General features: G+C 42.7%; 1 protein-coding gene across 1 annotated transcript in view; it reads right to left on the reverse strand.

The window, feature by feature from the left end:
* Positions 1–22,289, reverse strand: part of rtf2 (replication termination factor 2) — a 203,432-nt gene that overhangs the window by 152,249 nt on the left and 28,894 nt on the right. Inside the window, exon 3 of the mRNA XM_068048041.1 lies at positions 18,430–18,523. Within this exon, the coding sequence (XP_067904142.1) occupies positions 18,430–18,523 (94 nt within the window). The remainder of the gene's footprint in view (positions 1–18,429; positions 18,524–22,289) is intronic.

Consider the following 22,289-nt stretch of genomic DNA (forward strand, 5'->3'; position numbering starts at 1 on the left):
AGAATCCAACAATGGCACCTCCTTCCATTTATTCAAGGTCTTTTTGGTGTCTCATCTACATTGTTGCTGTCTACTGTCATGAGTGAGAAGTGCTGGTCACAAAATACAGCACAAACACTGGTCTTCACTTCAAGCCATGTTAATATTCTTTTTTCAATCATCACACAATCCTTTATTTCCTGAACTATCTTCTATAGTACAGTAATCTTCGTAACAGCTCCCAAGCACTTCCTCTCAACAACTGTCAAATACCTGCTCAAAAATTCAAAGACATCTGAAGATGTTCTCAACTCTCAACATTTTGATTTACCTGACTCAACATGAACATCTTGTGAACAAATCCAGGTTTCATTTTGAAGCCACACTGACCTTCCCTTCAAGTGTCCCTGCAACCTATACAGAAGCATCACTAAACAGACAAATCGATTCAGAGGTGTTGCATTCTTTCCTAACCCATTCACTGGACAATGAGATTATTTATGCCTAATTCCAAACTAAGCTATTTTGTCCTTTTGACAACATGATGAAGGCATTACTTTCACACAGTGGAAATCATTCCTCTCGTCTACCTCACTGCCTGTTCAAGCTCTTTCAACATCATTCCTGTTCATTCAGCTATATCTCCAAAAAGCTCCATTACCTTTCTTGCTCTAATGTATGTCTCAGTTTGAGAATTTTATAGGCTCCTGAAATTACTGTTGCCAAACACACCTTATCCACACATTGTTCAATCTTTCCTTGCTGTTCAATGGCTTTGAATCCAAAAGATATTTCCAATGACATTCATAATTGAAACATTGCCTTATCTTCAGCCTGTTGTGCATTTGCACTGCTTTCTTCACCCACAATACTTCCCACCTCACATACCTTACTTTTGCATTTTCAATTCCTTTCCCTTATTTTCCTTTTTATTCTGTTTTTAACCAATTATCCTTACCCTCTTCTACCAGGTGGTCTCTAGCCTGAAGCACTTCTCTTTACTTATGCTGCTTCTACCTTTGCCTCCTTCAAAGGCTCCCTAGCCAGGTCAGAAAGTGGGGTAAATCACCTGTCTATTACTACTTTGGACTAAACCTACTTTTCAGGGTATTTCAGTCCACCAGGATAGCAATCTCTGCTTGTTTCTCCATTAGTCTCACCTGCACATTCGGCCACAAGATGTTCAGACCTAATTCTGATATATACCACTTAACACTAGCACAAACACTACATTACATTGCATTTACAAACACATAAATTAGATCAACTGTACTACCAGCATTTGTAAATTCCCCCAAGTGTGAATAAAAAAAATGAATGAAGAAATCACACCAACAGTTGAAGCCAGCAAATTAGACAGACCCCGTAACCACCTGAATAGGAGGCAGTGAATGGAGGCACTATTGAAGAAGCTTTCAAGCAGAGTTCTAATGTATCAACAGGATACCAGTTATTCAAACAATTCCACAAGATTATGATCAAAAAAATCAAGAACTCCCTCATTAATCATAACGTATTTTTGAAATCCAAAGTGGGATAGCAGTCCCACTATAATAGAAAATGTAAAAATCCTATTGACTGCTGTGGAACACAGGGAACTAAGGAATAGTGCATCTTGCATCTGTTCTCAGGGGGAAAGTTACCTGATCAAGGCAACAAATGCCATTATTTTAATGAATGGTTTCTCAGAGATTAGGAAATTACCTTCAGAGTGTTGATAGGCAGATGGATGCTCCTCTTGGAAATGTACAGAAAATCTTGGTACATCTAAAGGGCACCAATGGTACACATGCCATTAAATTGATCTATTGTCTATGTAGTTTAAGTGATAAATAGACCAAAGTACACCAAGCAGACAGTGATTCCTTCCAGCAGATGAAGACGTTGAGTCCGATTTCAACTCTGTGCAACTGGATGGGTTTTGAGGAATTAAAATCTCGTCCGTTGTTTCTGAGAGACATCAACCAATGTCACTGCAGCATCCATTATTCATATTTAACAAACTGCCTATCTGCCTGGTTGATGCCACTCCAACTGGGATTGCTATGTCGGGGCTCATGAGGATTGCAATCATCAAATATCACGCACATTAAGACATAGATTGATGTAAACAGTAAGCATCCGTAAATGTATGTCGGCACTGCTGGCTCCCTTAAACATGGATATCCCCATGGAGCAGGAAAGTCTGCAATTCCAGTTTGTTTCACAAACTCCCTTTTCGGCAGCATCAGATCCAATGGATAGGAAGCTTCTCAAAAGCAGATACAGAACTTTTCATTTTTACCCAGCTTGGCTTTCTTATGCCAACTGGTCAATATGACAAGGCACACATTAAAGACAATTCAAATGGCAATGTTTGGCAGATATTATAATCTCTCCTCATGATTGAAAGGGATTCCAAACTGGTCAACAAGCTTTAATATCTGATTTTCCATTAATGCATTTGATTAAAGAGCACAGGTATATGGTACGGATCAGAGCAGTCAGTAGGGAGAGCCTAATAGCTTGGAGAAAGCAGCAGTAAGAATACCTACATGGCTGAAAAAGACAAGCTACACTGCTGGAGGTAGGGGCTACAGAAAAGTATGGCATTGGCTTCAACTATATTTTGTTATTAAAAAATTTGCTTTGAAAACCAAAGGTTCAAGAGTTAGAAAAAAATGTGTTCCAATAAAAAATAAAAAAAGTTTAAAATTATTGTTGGAAGATGCAGCACAAAAGGGGGTTTAAAAAAAAAGCCTCATCAAATATTTGAATTGGCAAACCTCACACGACTTCAAATGGGAGACCTTGGCATAGCATAAATATCCAATTAAAGAGTTAAATTTCCAAGTCTTGATTCCAAGTAAATAAAATTGATCAGTTAACAATTCTGTGTCTACATTACCAAAACCTGGTTGCACACTTCAACATTACTGATGAGATAGCCACGAGCATGCCTGAAAGACAGCCTGATTGCACTGCTTCAATGTTATTTAACAGGTGTCTTGTAGCCTCTAGTGGCTAAGATTAAATACTACATCAGCACAGCAGACGCATAGGTACAATATGAAGCTGAACAAGTTCATCCATTACAAAATAGTGGCAACCTCAGCATGTACATCTGTCTTCATTAACGAAATAAAGTCCAAAAATATCTTTCAGCATTTCCTTAGAGCTTTTTTTAAAATTAACTCTTGGGATGTCAGTGTCACTGGTAAGGTCAGCATTTATTACCTATCCCTTGGGAAGGTGGTGGCGGGCCTTCTTCTTGAACCCCTACAGCCTGTGTTGTTACGACCGAGGGGGGAGTGGTGCATGGTCTTTTCTCGTTCTACTTCTCCATAGGTCACAACATATATTTTTTTTTAATTGTTTACCCAGTTACAGATGCAGTCAATCATATACTCTACTCTTTATCCCTGAATAAAATACACCAACCAAGTTTCTTTAATAAACAAAATTATCAGTTTATTATAAAACAAGACTTAACTAGCAATGAAGCAAAGCATTAGCATGCAGATTGAAATATGAAAGCTCCCCTTTTTAAATTCCCCAAACACAAACTCACACACACACTGAAAAAAATACAGAAATTCTCTCTGCAGAGGTCTGTGACAAAAAAAATACTTTGGCCAAATACTTGCTAATTCTTGAAGAAAAAAAAGATATGGAAATATAGTTGTTCCTCTTTGGTATGGCGTCCCAAATACGCGTAGACTGCTGTCACTGGGATCTTTCTAGAGCAGTTCTTTTCAGACGATGTTGAGGATCAGTTTGGCAGGCTTCTCAGGAGAAATGGAGCAGTTTCTCTATTTCTTGCATTCGATTCTCAGGAAGTTCTGAGAGATGGAAGAGTGAGCTGATGGTGGCTGCTCTGTTGGCTGTTTTTCTCCAACTGTCTTCAAAGCAGTTCACACCCCAACACACTGTCCAAAGCGAAAACCAAAAACAATATCTCAAGAGTCCAGCCTCCTGACCCCTATAAATCTTGACCTGTCACTTCTCTATAAGCATCTTCCCCAGGAGACAAAAGTTTTTGTTGTTTATTGCTTAAAGCACATGACTTCCAGCAAGGCTGTTTTTAAACAACATCGGTGGCAAAGTCCAGCTTCTATAAAATCTTCAGCCACCTTCACAATTTAAATATAAATCCTCAAAAACAAATACTTAACAAAAAACATAGAAGCACTTTCATAACTGTTACGACCGAGGTGGGAGGAGTGCACTGTTTTTATTCTAGTTCCCACTTCCCCACAGGTCACAACATATATATTTTAAATTTTCCCATTTACTAATACCGTCAATCATATGCTTTATTTTCCCCAGAATAGAACACACTAACCAGGTTTCTTTAATGAACAAGATTAACAGTTTATTATAGAACAAGTCTTAACTAGTAATTAAGTAAAGCATAAACACACAGATAGAAATTTTTTAAATTCCCTTTTTCTTTTAACCAAGTTTTAAAGTCCCCGTTTTAGCTTTGCCCCATACATACATGCACACATTGGTTAACTGAAAGAAAAGGATTTTTTTTTTTAATTCAGTGCTCTGTTACAGACAAAAAAGCACTTGGGCTGATTACCAGCTCACTTTTGAAGAAAACAGCAGATGAGAAATGTTGTTCCAAAACTGACATACAGCCTAACTTACGAGTACACACAGACAGGTCACTGGGATCCTTTAGAACAGTTAATTTTCAATGCCACCTGAAAAGAATGTAGCAGGCTATCTTCAAAGACAGGAGATGAGATGAACTGCCACAGTGGACTTCTCAGGGTCTTTTAGAGATTTGCTTCTCTCCTTACTTCACTTCTTCTTCAGGCTAATTTTAATCAGCCATTCACTCCAGAAGGTAAAAAACACTCCAACACACAACCAAAAGCTTGTGAGTTTGCTGCCCTCTCAGGTGCTCTGTGCTGCTCCCTGGGCTTGTCCAATCAAGGGGCGAGACTGACTTCTTTGCCCGCATTTTTCTCATGTTACCAGTGTTTCTGTTCTATTTTTAACTTGAGTCATGTGACAACCAGTATACATTGTTGACAAATTAGTCCTTTCAGTGCCCTCTTGAACAAAAAAGGTCCAACATTTATTCAGTTTGACTATGAATTCCTCAAAAAATATTTTAAGAAAAAAAATCATTTCCATAAGTGTTGAAGGTAGTGTTACAACCAGGTGCGAAATGTGCCTCGGCGTCTTTTGCTGTCTTTACCTGGTCTTAGTGTAACAGGCTTTAATTTTAAACACACTGTGTTTTGAGCTCCCCTTTTCGTGAATCTTTGTTCACAACTTTCCAATTATAAGACAAAGAAACCATTCACACAGGCTTTCTGAGGTTTAAAGATAGATGAAATTTTCTTGAAACTTAAACAAGCTCTAATACAGTTCACGCCTAGGGATATACGACGCACCCATGCTAGCATGCACATGCAAATTACACATGCAGATAGGAACAGAAAAGAGAAGAGGAAAATATAGTAGAGAAGGGTTTGAGGCAATGTCTTGTTATGGTGCTTCAAGTTCACTGTAGTCCTTTTGTAAGTGGTCTTGTTTTCACTGGGGCCCAGTAGTCTTTTTAAAATCTTGTTCACGTAGGAAACTTTTCTCTCTTTGAGTTTTACGTGTGTTCACAAGATTCAGTTCCGTGGGAAGGAGATGGAAGCAGGCAGACATGAGAGGAGGTAATTCTTGCTTCAGTTCCAGGAGAGATCTTTACTCCACGAGCACACAGCTTTGTCTCAGTTCAAAATCCTTTGTTGGAAGTTCAAATTCTCTGCAACAGCCAGTTAATCATGTGACTAAAACTGGTCTGACCACTTCTTTTGTGTATTGGGGAAGCCATGACTGAGTCCCCATTGTTCCAACACTGCTAGTACTATGCAAATGTCCTTCCAGTCAGGGCTTGCAATTTTAAGTTTTAATGTTCATGTGGTGAAATAATGTGTACCTCAGACTTGGTAGGTGTGAGGGCTGCCTGACAGTAGATAGCCCATAACTGCTACTAGATAGGGAATTACAGGATTTTAACTCAGCAACGAGGAATGGTGAGGTAATGGTGATACTTTGCCCATTTATGTAGAATAATTTCAAAAATATCTTAGAAACACATTTTCTATCTACACTTGCACAGATGACTGCTGAGTCACTCTAACTGTGGATTTAGCTGGGAACAGGTCCAGAATTGACTGGCCCTGCACCTCACTGCAAAGTCAAAATAAACCTTTCTAACTGATTATTTTTCAAATGAAAGGGGGAAGCATTCTCCTTAGATTTCCCTTCCTTTTAATGATCACTGTTCAGAAATGACAAAGTATTAGTGCATTGAATATTTTATGAATATTTAAACCAAATGATACATTTTGAATCAGCGGCAAATCAGGGCTTGCAGAGTCAGCAGCTCAGGCCATTTGTTTCAAAGGTTAAATCACAGCACATGTACACTGAAAACTAAAAGGTTCCCTGATGGCAGATTGGAAGCAGTTCATAGTGAAAAAAAAACCTTTGAAGAAGATACTTATTAAGATTAAGGCTACTTAATAAGATAGGCAGATCTTAGGTTGAATAAGGAATTGATTGCATTCTCAGACAGAGTTAGTTATTAATAGTAGTGGTTCTATGTGGGGACCTGTTAACTGTTGAAATTCTACACAGATCAATGTTCCAGCCATACCTCTGAACCATTTTTATCAATAACCTGGGGGAGCTTGGTAAGTTTGTAGATGACACAAAGATTTGTGCTGGTGTTAGGACCTTAGGCGAGAAAAATAGGGTACAGGCAAGTCTAGATGTGAGGGGAGAATTGATCAGTGTTTGGAAAATCTCCTTTACTATACATAAATGTAGTGTTATACATGTGGGTAGAGCCAACGTCAACCATGTGTACATCAAGTAGGGTTATAAACTAAAGGCAGCTGAACAGGAGAAAGACCTCAATGTTACAGAACATGAATCTCTGATGGTTCATGATCAGAGACATGAGATTACTGCAAAAGCTAGTAAGAGTATTCGGTTGCATTTATAGTATAAATAAAAAAGAATTAAAAGTACTATATTGATCTTAGGTGCCAGGGTTTTATGTTCTGTTAATGAATGATAAATACTTGCTGGTTTGACCAGAAACATTCAGGGTACGCTGAGAAGGAAATTTAGCAAATATAAGGAGAGCAAATCAATGGAAGCATTAGTGCAGTACAGAAAGTGAAGGATGGAGCTTAAGAAAGCAATTAGGAGAGCAAAGAGGGGATATGAGAAAGCTCTGGCTGGTAAAAGTAAGGAAAATCCCAAGATATTCTATAAGTATATCAATGGGAAGAGGATAACCAGGGAAAGAGTAGGACCCATTAGGGACCAAGGGGGAAATTTGTGGGTGGAGCCAGAGGACATTAGTAGGGTGTTGAATGAATACTTCACATCTGTCTTCACCCAAGAGAAAGAGGATGTAGATATGGAACTTAGACAGAGAGACTGTGAGGTTCTTGAGCAAATTGTCATAGGGAGTGACAAGGTATTGGAGGTTTTGGAAGGCTTAAAAGTGGACAAATCTCCAGGTCCGGACGATTTGTGTCCCAGGATGCTGTGGGAGGCGAGGGTGGAGATTGCAGGGGTTCTGACCCTAATTTTTAATTCCTCTCTGGCCACGGGGGAGGTGCGAGAGGACTGGAGAACAGCTAATGTGGTCCCACTATTTAAGAAAGGTTGTAAAGATAAGCCAGGGAACTACTGACCAGTGAGTCTCACGTCAGTGGTAGGGAAACATTTGGAGAAATTTCTGAAGGAAAGAATCTATCACCATTTGGAGAGGCAAAATTTGATTAGGAACAGTCAGCATGGCTTTGTCAGAGGGAGGTCATGCCTAACAAATTTGATTGAATTTTTTGAGCATGTGACCAGGTGTGTAGATGAGGGTAGTGCAGTTGATGTAGTTTACATGTATTTCAGCAAAGCCTTTGACAAGGTCCCACATGGGAGACTTATCAAGAAAACAAATGCACATGGGATACAAGGTAACTTGATAAGGTGGATTCAAAATTGGCTTAGCTGTAGGAGACAGAGAGTGATGACAGACGGCTGTTTTAGTGACTGGAAGCCAGTGTCCTGTGGTGTACCACAGGGATCTGTGCTGGGTCCCCTATTGTTTGTCATTTATATAAACGACATAGATGACTATGTGGGGGGTAGGATCAGTAAGTTCGCGGGTGGCACAAAGATTGGCCGAGTGGTTAACAGTGAGGTGGAGTGACTTAGGTTTAAGGAAGATATGGACGGGATGGGCAAATGGGCAGAAAAGTGGCAGATGGAATTTAATGCTGAAAAGTGTGAGGTGATACACTTTGGAAGGAGTAATGTGACACGGAAGTATTCAATGAATGGCCTGACACTGGGAAGTTCTGAGGAACAAAGGGATCTTGGCGTGTTTGTCCATAGATCTCTGAAGGCAGAAGGGCAGGTTAATAGGGTGGTGAAAAAGGCATATGGGACACTTGCCTTTATCAATCGAGGCATAGATTACAAAAGCAGGGAGGTCATGTTGGAGTTGCACAGAACTCTGGTAAGGCCACAGCTGCAGTACTGTGTGCAATCCTGGTCGCCACATAATAGGAAGGATTGATTGCATTGGAGGGGGTGCAGAGGCGATTCACCAGGATGTTGCCTGGGATGGAACATTTAAGCTATGAAGAGAGGTTGGATAGGCTTGGGTTGTTTTCTCTGGAGCAGAGAAGACTGAGGGGGGACCTGATCGAGGTGTACAAGATTATGAGGGGCATGGACTGGGTGGATAGGGAGCAGCTGTTCCCCTTAGTTGAAGGGTCAGTTACGAGGGGTCACAAGTTTAAGGTGAGGGGCGGGAGGTTTAAGGGGGATTTGAGGAAGAACTTTTTTACTCAGAGGGTGGTGACGGTTGGAATGCCCTGCCTGGGAGGGTGGTAGAGGCAGGTTGCCTCACATCCTTTAAAAAGTACCTGGAAGAACACTTGGCACGTCATAACTTGGCTATGGGCCAAGTGCTGGCAAATGGGATTAAGTAGACAGGTCAAGTGTTTTAATGCATCGGTGCAGACTCGATGGGCCAAAGGGCCTCTTCTGCACTGTATTATTCTGTGATTCTGAGTTTAAGATAATAGGGTGTATTACAAAAGAGAAGGACAGAAAGAATGGAGAGGCCCAGAAAAAGTTAAAGGCACTGATGGCAAAACGGTGATTTTGCGACATGGCAACAAAGCCATTAGAGTACATTCCTCGAGGCTTATTGGCACCAATTATACATTGACAGAATCTGAACGAATGATGGAAACAAATGATGCACCATGTACTTCGCATGCACATACTTCAAAGCTTTGCAAGCAACAGACTGTGGCAGATAATAGGATGACTGAGAGTGGACCAAGTGATAGTGAAGGTCCAGAGAAGGCCATTTATCCCAAAGGTCAACTACTGAAAGTTGGGACTAGAGTAACATGCATGCCACAAGGGACTAGTGAATGGAGGGAAGCCACCATTATAGGATGGGCCACAGGGAAATACAAACATTGGCTGACTGTGCAAGACAAGGGACAGGATAGCAGACCGAAAGATTGGCAGAAGGAAGTGAAAATGTGGAAGGCCAGAAAACGTACTCTAAGTTCACGATAGTGGGCCTGAAGATGATCACAGTCCAAGGAAAAGTTCACAAACTTGTGAATGGAAGTCTGGTTGTGGGAGGGACAGGTCGAGTAGTAGCATTCCAGAAAGGGATAGGAAATCTAGTAGGGGACATGGTTTCACAAGAGCAAGGCGAGGGGTGCCACAAGAAGTAGGAGCCCTTACGATAGAGAAGCTCTAGTGGCTACTAACAAGTTAGATGTTAAATTGATAAAGGATGCCAAGCAAAAAGAGCTTGACAGTTGGAGAAAGTTTGGTGCATACACAGAGGTGCCAGACTGAGGACAACCAGTATTGTCCTACAGATGGATCTGTACAGAGAAAGTACTTCTCGATGGTACGTACAAAGCTAAGGTCAGATTTGTAACTCGGGGAATTAAGGAATGACTAAGCGACCAAGAAGTTAGAGTGGACTCCCCAACAGCAGGAAAAGCAAATTTGAGGATTTGCCTAGCCCTTTTAGCGACACACTCATGGGAATGCAAGTCCATTGACATCAAGGCAGCATTTTTGCAAGGGGAGAAATTTCAAAGGGAAGTATTTTTAAAGCGACCAAAAGAAGATGGAAATATAGAAGGGAAATTATGGAAGCTAAACAAGTGTGGTTATGGGCTAAATGATGCATCCAGGTTGTGGTATTTTCCAATTAGGTCTGTCCTACTAAAAGCTGGTTGTATTCAACTAAAAGTGGATCCGGAAATGTTTTACTGGTACTATGAAGAAAAACTAGCAGGCATTTTCTTGATGCACAAGGACGATTTTCTGTGGGGAGGATCTGAGGCATTTCAGAAATTTGTGGTAGATAAAGTTCTACAGGAATTTAAAATTGGAAGTTGGGCTCCCGGATCATTTAAATATATTTTCTTTCTTTTGGGCCTCCTTATCTCGAGAGACAATGGATACGCGCCTGGAGGTGGTCAGTGGTTTGTGAAGCAGCGCCTGGAGTGGCTATAAAGGCCAATTCTGGAGTGACAGGCTCTTCCACAGGTGCTGCAGAGAAATTTGTTTGTCGGGGCTGTTGCACAGTTGGCTCTCCCCTTGCGCCTCTGTCTTTTTTCCTGCCAACTACTAAGTCTCTTCGACTCGCCACAATTTAGCCCTGTCTTTATGGCTGCCCGCCAGCTTGCGGGTTGAATATTAGGCAGATTAAGTTGGGAGTAACCCTAAATCAACAGTCTTACCTAAAGAATGTTAATAGGATCCCAATAAATCAGGCCAGATCCTCACAAAAGGAAGACTCTGCAAGCAAGGAAGAAGTAGACCAGTTAAGGAGCTTAATCGGGCAATTGAAATGGTTGTGCACACAAACTAGGCCGGATGCTTGCTATGATGTATTAGAAATGAGCACCATACTGAAACATGCTACTGTTGGGGTAAGTACTGAAAGCAAATAAGACATTGAAGGGATTAAGTTTTGACAAATGTACACTCAAGTTTCCAGCACTGGGCAACCCAGAAGAAAAGAAATTAGTCATTTTTAATGACACTTCACACGCTAATCTTCCTGATGGTTATTCGAACGCGGCAGGGTTCATTATATTTTTGGTGAGAAGAAATGATAGATGTTGTCTGTTAGACTGGGAATCCAAAAAAATAAAGAGGGTAGTTAAAAGCACCTTAGCTGCTGAGACACTTGCACTGATAGAAGCTATAGATATGGGTATGTATTTATCAAGTATTTTAAAGGAACTCTTATATCAAGGGCAGAGAAAAGTTTTCCTATAGAATACTATATAGATAACCATTCTCTCTGGGACAATGCCCATTCGACAAAAAGAGTCACGGAAAAGAGGTTGTGGAGTGATCTCGCAAGTATAAAAAAATGTTGGAAAGAAAAGAAATTTCCAAAATAAAATGAGTTGGCGCAAGTCATCAGTTGTCAGATTGTTACGAAAAGAGGTGCTTGTTTGAAAAAATTGTCGGATGTCTTCTAAGAGGGCCATCTTGTGTTATAAGTTAGGAAAATGTGGACATTTTTTTTATAAGATCGCTTTTGCTTTAAACAAGTTTTTTTTAAGGGGGGGCATATACAGCACGTTAATGGTTGGTACTGTTGAAAGTTAACACATTTTCTGTATCTTACATTATTTATAATTTTGTTTATTTCTTATATATCTAAAATGTATTTAATTTGAAGAAAAAAGGGGGAACTGTTCGGGTTTGAAGTTCTGTTTATGGATGATAAATACCTGGTAGTTTAGATAATAGGGTGAACAGGAGTTGCGTGTTAATTGTATTCAAGTGTGTATATATACAAAGAGCCAGCCAGCACTGACTGTGGGTGTCGTTTGGACAGCGGAAGTTAAGTTCTGTTGCAAGCAATAAACAATCCCCACCAAAGCATCCTAGTCTGTCTCTTCTTCACAAACAGGCTTGGAAATTTCTCTAACATTAGGTTTCATCTAGAAAACAGTGTCCAATTTAGCACCCTCAAAAAGGTGCTTTGCACAGAGGCCTTGCAAAAGGTTCAGAAGAGGAGACTGTTATTTCGTTTAAGAACACTTAGGTCCCATGATAGGCTTAGCGAGCTGGGGCATTTTAACCGAGCAAAGGGTAGACTTCGAGGAGATTTGACTGCACTGCATGTGAATAGACTGCTCAAGATAGGCATGTTAGGGTGGACCAGGGACAAGAGTGTAAGATACATAAGCACAGAAGTTGGATGGAGGGAGTTACTTCTTTTCAGAGTCAAAACTTCTGGAACCAAATGCCAGCTCATACACTAAGTGTACAAAAGATGGACGAATTATTGAAAGTAACTATGCGTAGAAGGAAGGTGGGGTATTGGGGGATGTATCTCCCAAAAACCCTTTTGAGTGCTCTTCGGGGAGCAAGAGAAATTAGCTTGAGTTTTTACCACCCCCCACAAATTGCCGCTGCCCCCCCTCCCCTGCACCGCTCCCCCCCCCACCCACCCCAGAAAACGGAGTGAATGGGGGTTGGGCAAAATGCAGCGTGGGTGAGAGTCTTGGTATGCATAAGCTGCACCATGGCAGTATGGACAGGTTGGACCAGGGGCTATTCCTATCCTTTCTTTTTGTATGTTCATAATGCATTTCAGACAGAAGAACACTGATCTATTTGGCCTACTGATCTTCAATTTCTTTTGTACAAGAAATCTCATTTCAATAATGCACCATCCCTCTCTCTACTAAGGGTCCTCAATAACCTCTGCTCCAAGTTGCAATGCTCTTAAACCTCCTTTCTCCCACCCCAAATTGAGAATACCCACGTTGAGTCCCTACGCTTTCAGCTCTCTTTGCCCAAGTAGCAATGTTCTGCCACCTGCACTGTGTCAATTCCGAATGCTCAGCTACCTAATCTCTCTGCCCCAAGCCACAATGCTCAACTGCCATCTCTTCTACTCAGAATCCCAACACTCGGTCAATATCACTCCTGCCTCTAATTCAAATACTCTTCTGCTGTTGATCCTGCCCAGAATCCCAATGCTCAGCTCACTCCACCCTCTAGCTGAGTCCCAACGCATTGCCATATGCTTTAGCCACAACTCCGCAACATCCTTCCATTTCTCCTGATCCTTAATCCCAAAGCCCTGCTTTCACCTCTTCCAGCAATGCCACTGTCTCTCCCTGTCCTGGGTCTCAATGGTCTGTTATCTATTATCCTACATCAGCCAAACCACCATCAACTACCACTTCCTCCTCAGTATTCATAACCTTCGCCTGCAGAAGATAAATCACAGACCCCTAACTTTACCATTACAAAAGCAAACATCCAACTATCACATCACTGAATCTCCTACAACTCTTAAGCTCCCTTTTCACCTCCATGGCTTTTTCCTGTTGTTTCATTAACATACTTCAACTTTTTCTCAATTTTCCCTTGTAACATTGTCATGGTCCTGTAGTTTTTTTTTTCCGGGAATATGCGGTTTGCCTTTAAGGTTTGAGAGGATCAGTATTGCTTTAAGAACCGGCAAGCCTCAGGAGTTATCGAAAGGTGCATTTTCGGTGGCTGTTAGAAACAGCCATTTGGAGACTGCGATTCAAAGGGTGCATTCTCGTTACCATAGATACAGCCACTGGGAGTGAGTCTCATGCGATACATTTGTTACAATTCAGTTATGAACTGGCTTTTAGTTGAAGACAGTTTGTTCTAAGAGACAGACAGAGACATACAGTCACAGCTGGTGTTGGCACCTGGAAAAAGAGCTCTCAACCATTTAAACTGAAGAAATAGGATTTTTAGTCTGTTTAATTATTATCTCTCAAAATTCTAACAAAAAGCCAAAACAGAGATCTCTGGTAATTTAAATTGCAGAAAGGGAAGTTAGACTGTGACAATCTTTTATCCCTCAAAAACTCAAGTCAGATTGATTCTGTTGAAAGTGTTTGCACGTCGTTAATTGTTGAAATTCGCTGGCGAAGGAAAGCAACCTTCTGCAAGGACTTCAAGCAACCTTGGACTGTAAATTTGCAAGGACTCTAATTTTTTCTATTTTAAATGTTGCTTATATCTTCATAGATTAGATTAGATTAGATTAGATTAGAGATACAGCACTGAAACAGGCCCTTCGGCCCACCGAGTCTGTGCCGAACATCAACCACCCATTTATACTAATCCTACACTAATCCCATATTCCTACCAAACATCCCCACCTGTCCCTATATTTCCCTACCACCTACCTATACTAGTGACAATTTATAATGGCCAATTTACCTATCAACCTGCAAGTCTTTTGGCTTGTGGGAGGAAACCGGAGCACCCGGAGAAAACCCACGCAGACACAGGGAGAACTTGCAAACTCCACACAGGCAGCACCCGGAATCGAACCCGGGTCCCTGGAACTGTGAGGCTGCGGTGCTAACCACTGCGCCACTGTGCGTTTAAGAATTTAGTTCTTCTAATCAAAGAGTTAATTTGTCGATTTAAAGACAACAGGTTTGTTTAGCCTCATTCGGGGGTTAATAGATGGTACAATTTGGCTGGGTCTTTCTTTAATTTGGCAAGTTTTAAATGATATGTTAGGCAATCTGTGGAGCGATGGGATTGAATTGTGTGTGTTTCTCCCACCACAATCAAAATCGTATATTTTGATTGGGGGCTTTGACTGGAGCGGTCGGTCGTAACAACATACTCAATGTTATCCAGCCACTGAAACCTATTTGTTATTCTACTGTTCATCCAATCTCACATTACAGTAACTCAAACCTGATTTCCTCTAGCACTTCACCAAAACTGCATACCTCTGCTAGCAGGTCACCATCCACAATTTTCTCACCTATGAAATTCAGTACCAGCTACGTGCTTTGTATATAAAATTGTCTGAAGGAGTCCCAGGGCAAAAGAACTCGCCAAATCCAAGGAAGGTAGTGAGTAGAAATAGAGGTGGTGGGGGGGGGGAAACTGGGCTAGGGAAAGAAAGGATAAAAACAGAAAGACTGGGGAGGAAAAAAATTGGGATGAGGGGAAAGAGAAAAAAAACTAATATCAAGGGAAAGGAAAAAACAAGAGAGGGAAATAAGGATGCCAACCTCAGGGAATGATAGCACAGTGATAATGTTACTGCACTAGTAATTTGGAGTCCCAGACTAATGATCAGGAGACATAAGCGCAAATCCCATCATGGCAGTTGGGGGAGTTTAAACCTGGAATGAATAGCTAGTCTCAGTAATGATGTCATAAAAACCCATCTAGTTCACAAACGTTCTTTCGGGAAGGAGATCTGCCATCCTTACCCAGTCTGGTCAACATGTGGATCAAGATGTACAGCAATGTGGTTGACTCTTAATTTCCCCCATGAAACACATCAAAAACGCCACATAAAAATAGAAGAATAAAACCGCATGGTCCACTCGGCATCAACCTAGGCACTGGAAATGACAACCCCACAAAGCTCTCCTGACAGGTAACCTGTCCCACACAGTCTAGACAGGCAACAACCAAACATAGTCATAATCACCACATCATACCTTACGGCCCATGTTCCCAACATTTCCATCATCATCCCAGGTTGGCCCTGTCCAACCAACAGGAAGATCCACCAGATGTGGTGGCACAATGGTATACAGTCTGGAAAGAGTGGCCCTGGGAGTCCTCAACATGAAGTTTCATGGCATCAGGTAAAACATGGGCAAAAAAACCTCCCGCTGATTACCATCTACCACCCACCCTCAACTGAAAAATCAGTACTCCTCCAAGTTGGACACCACTGCGAAGAAGTATGGAGGGAAGCAAGGATACAGAATGTATTCTGAGTGGGGGACTTCAATGTCCATCACCAACAGCAGCACCACTATTGACTGAGCTGGCTGAGTCCTGAAAAATACAGCTGTTAGACTTGGCCTGTGGCAGGAGGAACGAGAGAGAAAAATCTTTTTGACCTTGTCCTCACCAATCTACCTGTCGTAGATGCATCTGTCCATTTGAGTATTGGTAGGAGTGACCACCACACAGTCCTCGAGGAGACCCAAGACCCATCTACAGGTTGTGTGGCATCACCATTGTGCTAAATTGGATAGATTCAGAACAGATCTAGCAGCTCCAAACTGGGCATCCATGAGTTATTGTGGGCCATCAGCAGCATCAGAATTGTACTCTACCCCTATATGTAACTTTATTACCCGGCACATCCAAACTAGAATATTCCTGACCATCAATGAGAAAGCTGAGGGAAATATTTGAAAAACTATATTAAAACCATCCTTTCCTGTTGTGTGCTGGAAATAGCCCTTGTGGAACTGATTTCAAACCTCAATTGGTATTTAGTTATCACAAAGAAAGGGAGGTACAGAAACCTTTTGGCGAAGACATTTGTAATTTGAAGGGCAACTGCAAATTAGGTTTTGCAATACTAAAATTTTGGGTGGTTGTTGGTCGGCACAGACTCGGTGGGCCGAAGGGCCTGTTTCAGTGCTGTATCTCTAAATAAAATAAAATATACTTCAACAACAAACCAGGGGGCCAAACCTTGTTCAATGAGGATTGTAAGAGAACATGCGAGGAGCAGCACTAGCCAAACCTAAAAATGAAGCTCCAACTTGGTGAAACTACAGTACATGCATGCTAAACAGAAGTAGCATTCTAGAGACAGTACTGAACAACTTCACAACAAAAAATTAGATCAAAGCTCTGTAGTCCTGCCACAACCAGTTATGAATGGTGGTGGACAGGAGGAGGCGACTCCACAAGCATTCCCATTGTCAATGAAGTGGGAAGCTTGGCATTTCAGTGCAAAAGACAAAGCTTAAGCGTTTGCTGTCATCTTCAGCCTGTAGTGCCAACTGAATAATTGCTCTCAGCATCCTCCGGACGTCCCCAGCATCACATATGCCAGTCTTCTGCCAATTCGATTCACTCCACATGAATCAAGAACGACTGAACATATTGAATACAGAAAAGGCAACATCCCAGTTGTAATGCTTAAAGACTGTTGCTTCAGAACTAGACATGCCCCTCACCAAGCTGTTCCAGTAAAGCTACAACACTGGCATCTAACCGACAATGTTTAAAATTGCCCAGGCATATGCAATCCGGCCAATTACCGCCCCATCAGCCTACTCTCAATCAACAGAAAGTGATGGCAAGGGTCGTCGATACAGCTATCCAGCAGCAATAACCTGCTCACAGATACAGTCTGGATTCCGCCAGAGCCCCTCGGCTCTGGACCTCATTAGAACCTTGGTCCAAACATGGACAAGAGTTGAATTCCAGAGGCAAAGTGAGAGCGACTGCCTTTGACATCAAGGCAGCATAGTGTGACATCAAAGAGCCCTAGTAAAACTGAAGTTAACAGGAACCAGGGTGCGCGGGGGGGGGGGCGGGGGGGGACTCTCAAGTGGCTAGACTCACACCTAACACAAAGGAAGCTGGTTGTGTTTGTTAGAGGCTAATCATCGAAACTCCAGGACATCACTGCAGGAGTTCCTCAGGCTAGTCTCCTTGTCCCAGCCCTCCAGCTGCTTCAGAGACCTTCCCTCCATCGTGAGGTCAGAAGTGCGGATGTTGGCTGATCATGGCAATGTTCAGTTTGATTTCCAACTCCTCAGATAATGAAGCAGTCCATGCTGACATACAGCAAGACTTGGACACATGCAGGCTTGGGCTGATAAATGGCAAGTAATATTTGTGCCACCCAAGTACTAGGCAATGCCATCTCCAATAAGAGAGAATCTAACCAGCTCCTCTTGACATTCAATGGTATTAGCATCGCTGAAAACCCCATTGACATCCTGGGGGTTACTATTAACCAGAGACTTAACAGGACCAGTTATATACTGTGGCAACAAGAGGTCAGAGGCTGGGAATTCTGCAAGTGACCACCTACAAGGCACAAGTCAGGAGTGTGATGAAATACTCTCCACTTGCTTGGATGAGTGCAGTTCCAAAAACACTGAAGCAGCTCTACACCATCCACCTCCTTCAATATTTACTCTCTCCACCACCAATGCACAGTGGCAGCATTATGTACCATCTACAAAATGCACTGCAGCAACTCACCAAGGTTCCTTCCAAATTCATAACCCCGACCACCTAGAAGAAGGGCAGCAGGCACATGGGAACACCACCACCTGCAAATTCCCCTCCAAGTCACATACCATCCTGAATTGGAAATATATTGCTGTTCCTTCACTGTTGGGTCAAAACCCTGCAACTCCCCATCCAACAGCACTGTGGGCGTACCTACACCACACGGACCGCAGTGGTTCAACACGGCGACTCACCACCACCTTCTCATGAGCAATAAAAAAAAATGCTGGCCTTGCTCATGATGCCCAAATCCCATGAAGGACTAAAAAAAAAATACAGATAAGAATGGAGACCCAGCTTTACAGCCATACATGCGTTAATGTCAGATAACAGACTCACCTTAAGGCTCTTAATGTGTGTTGCAGTTTCTATAATGCATTTCTCTGGAGAGGTGTCCAACAAATATTCGATGACAGCATCTTTGTTGTACAATCTAAAATAAAAACAGTGATCAGTCACACAAAACATCAACACCAAATGCTAAGCATCAGATAACAGACTGTAATAAAGAGAGGAAAATGAGTTAACTATGAAAAAGAACTGTGCATATTGAGGAAGAACCCTGAAACCTAAGCTACTTAAACTTCAAGAGGCGAGAGTGGTTACTTTTTTTGTACACTAGAGCATTTTACTTAGGTATTCCATTTCAGTAGCACGATTTGAGTCATCCAACTCCAAAAAATCATGCCCATTATCTGGCAAGGCCATAAGACTTGGCTGTCAATAGAGTCCAGGACCTCCCAGCAAATATTTTCACAGTTTTACAGAACTCCAGAAAAAGCAAAAGGGAACACCCAATAACGACAATATATTCCTGGAAAAGGCCTGTAACTGCTTGAATATCCCTAATAGTCCTTTCGCCAATCTGGTGCAATGGGGAACTCCCAGGTGTAGTCACAATGGGTAAGTTCTGAACCTAGCCCAAGGAAGGCAACACCAGTTAGAGATACTCCTCAAAAGATGACAGATTTTCGCCTTTCAATCAGAGGTCTGCAGAATCTGCAGCTCAAAACTGGGCCTACAGTTCCTCATGGATGCCATTAGCAGCAGCTTTGTATTGAACCACAATCTGTAATCTCATGGCCCAGCATATTCCTCACTCTACCATTACCATCAAACCAGGGGACCAACTTTGATTCAATGAGTTGTATAGGAGAGCATGCTAAGAGCAGCACCAAGAACTCCTAAAAATGAAGCTACAACACATGCTAGAAAGTGGAAGCAACATGTATAAACAGCACTAAGCAGTCCCACAACCAATGGATCAAATTAAAGCACTGCCACATCCAGCTGTGAATGGTGATGGACAATTACACAAGGAACTGGAAATGGAGGCTCCACAAATATCTCCATTCTCTATTATGGCGGAGCCCAGCACGTCAGTGCAGATGCTTCAGCCTTGTATTTTGCAATCATTTGCAACCAGAAATGCTGAATGGATGATCTATCTTGGCCTCCTCCTGAGGACCTCAACATCACAGATGCTAGTCTTCAGCCAATCTGACTCACTTCACATGATATCAAGAAACGAGTGAACACACTGGGTGCAGCAAAGGCTTTGGTCTCGGACAACATCCCAGCTGTCTTATGAAGACTTGCACTCCGGAAAAGCAAGACAAATCCAATTCAGCCAATTACCACCCATCTACTCTCGATCATCAGCAAAGGGATGGAAGTTGTCGCCAACAGTGCTATCAAGTGGCACTTAGTCAGCACTAACCCACTCACTAATGCTCAGTTTGGGTTCCTCCAGGGCTCTTCGGCTTCAGACCTCATTACAGCCTTAGCCCAAACATAGACAAAAGAGCTAAATTCCAGAGGTATATTATATTGGCTATCCCTCGCAGGCAAGGATGATTGTCTTCCATCAGTCCGAAAATGGCTGATGAGGCTGATTCGGGATTGACAGACTTTATGGCACGTAGGGTGTTTGTTGTCATGTGGAATGCCTGGTTGTGCATTATTAGTTCAGGTCATGGTTTGTTCTTTTCGTTGCTCTCGCTTTTCCTCTTCATTTTGTCGTTTCTCAGGAGACAAATGCAGGACGACACTCCAGGCGTTCACTCGCAGGTCTGCCCATTAGGGTTCTGATATTCCAGGTCTCAAACTTTACTACTCGTGTCTTTTGTATGTTTCTACCGCAGAAGGTGATCCCGCTGGACACAGCTATCCAGTTTGGAGAGGTGAGGCAGACTGTGGTTAGGGCACCTATTCTAGCCCCCTCCCCAATAATGAGTGAACACAGTGGATCCTAAAGGAGGTCCACTCAGTTGCAGTTACAGCTGCCGAAAGGCACCACTGCCTCATCCAAGTGCTGGACAACCATCTTGTAACTGCAATCTCCATTCCAGATCAAAACTAGAAGCTTCCAGAGAGCATAATCCTGCTCCTGTCGCTGAAGGGCTTGGAAGATGTGCCCGGAAAGGAAGACACCTACATGTGATATCTTTTAGCATGGAGAAACCACTGCACACCAGCTTCCACATATATCTTGACAGAACGACACCGTAATCGAATGGCAAGGAAATCCAGACGATTGGAGGGTTTCATTCTGCTGCAGACTTCGTCCACCAGAACAGATGTTGAGGGCACATCTTCCTCCACGTGTTCTACCATTGGCACTCCATCAACAAACATTCACTCCCTCCACCACTAACCCACAGTGGCAGCAGTGAGCATCATCTACAAGATGCACTGCAACAACTCACCAAGATTCCTTCAGACAGCACCTTCCAAACCTGCGACCTTTACCAACTAGAAGGACAAGGGCAGCAAATGCATGGGATCACCACCACCTGCAAGTTCCCCTCCAAGTCACACACCATCCTGACTTGAAACTATATTGCCATTCCTTCACTGTCGCTCGGTCAAAATCCTGGAACTCCCTTCCTAACAGCACTGTAGGTGTACCTACCCCACATGGACTGCAGTGGTTCAAGGTGGCGGTTCACCACCACCTTCTCAAGGGCAATTACGGATGTGCAGTAAATGCTGTCCTAGCCCGCGATGCCCACATCCCATAAACAAATTTTTAAAAAATGCTCATTTGCCACAGCCCCGTCTGCTGAGTATTTCTAAGTTTCCGAATGGACCTTCACAGAAACCGAAGCAGCCCAGGACATAAAGAATCCCACCGTACTTTACCCTGTTTTGATCAGCACTTTATTACTCATTGCCCAGGTTCCGCGGCAAGGACAAGGGGTTGATTCTGGAACCCAATGGTGAGGTGAGGGGAGAGTGACCTCGACATCAAGGCAGCATTTGACCGAGCGTGGCATCAAGGATTCTTAGCAAAATTGAAGTCAATGGGAATCAGGGGGAAAACTCGCCTCATACCTAGCGCAAAGGAAAGTGGTTGTGGTTGTTGGAGGCCAATCACCTCAGACACAGGACATCAATGCAGGAGTTTCTCAGGGTAGCATCCCAGGCCCAACCATCTTCAACTACTCCTTCAATGACCTTCTCTCCATCAAAAGGTGAGAAGTGGAGATGTTCGCTGATGACTGCACAGTACACAATGCCATTTGCAGTTTCGCAGATACTGAAGAGTCCGTGTTCAGATGCAGCAAGACCTGGACAACATTTAGGCATGGGCTAATAAGTGGCAATTAACATTAGTGCCACTCAAATGCCAGGCAATGACCATCTCCACCAAGACCGACTCTAACCATCTCCCCTTGACATTCAACGGCATGACAATTGCTGAATTTTCCACCATCAATTTCCTGGGGGTTACCAGTGACCAGAAACTGAACTGGATCAGCCAAAATACAGTGGCTACAAGAGCAGGTCAGAGTCTGGGAATTCTGCAGTAAGTAACTCACCTTCTGATTCCCCATAATTTACAAGGCTCAGGCCAGGAGTGTTTGGAATAATCCCCACTTGCCTGGATGAATGCAACTCCAACAACTCTCAAGCAGCTCAACACCATTCAGGACAAAAAAGCCCACCTGAGTGGCACCCCAACACTAGCAGTCACTCCTTCCACCACCTATGCGCAGAGGCAGCAGTGCACAAGATGTGACCCATGACCACTACGACCTAGAAAGACAAGAACAGCAGACACTTGGGATCACCACCATCTGCAAGCTCCCCTCCAAGTCACACACAAAACTGACTTGGAACTTTATCGTCCGTTCCTTTACTGTCGCTGGGTCAAAAATCTGGAACTCCCTCCCTAATATCACTGTGAGTATATC

This window comes from Heterodontus francisci, chromosome 16 (genome assembly GCF_036365525.1).
Source record: "Heterodontus francisci isolate sHetFra1 chromosome 16, sHetFra1.hap1, whole genome shotgun sequence".
NCBI classification, from domain to species: Eukaryota; Metazoa; Chordata; class Chondrichthyes; order Heterodontiformes; family Heterodontidae; genus Heterodontus; species Heterodontus francisci.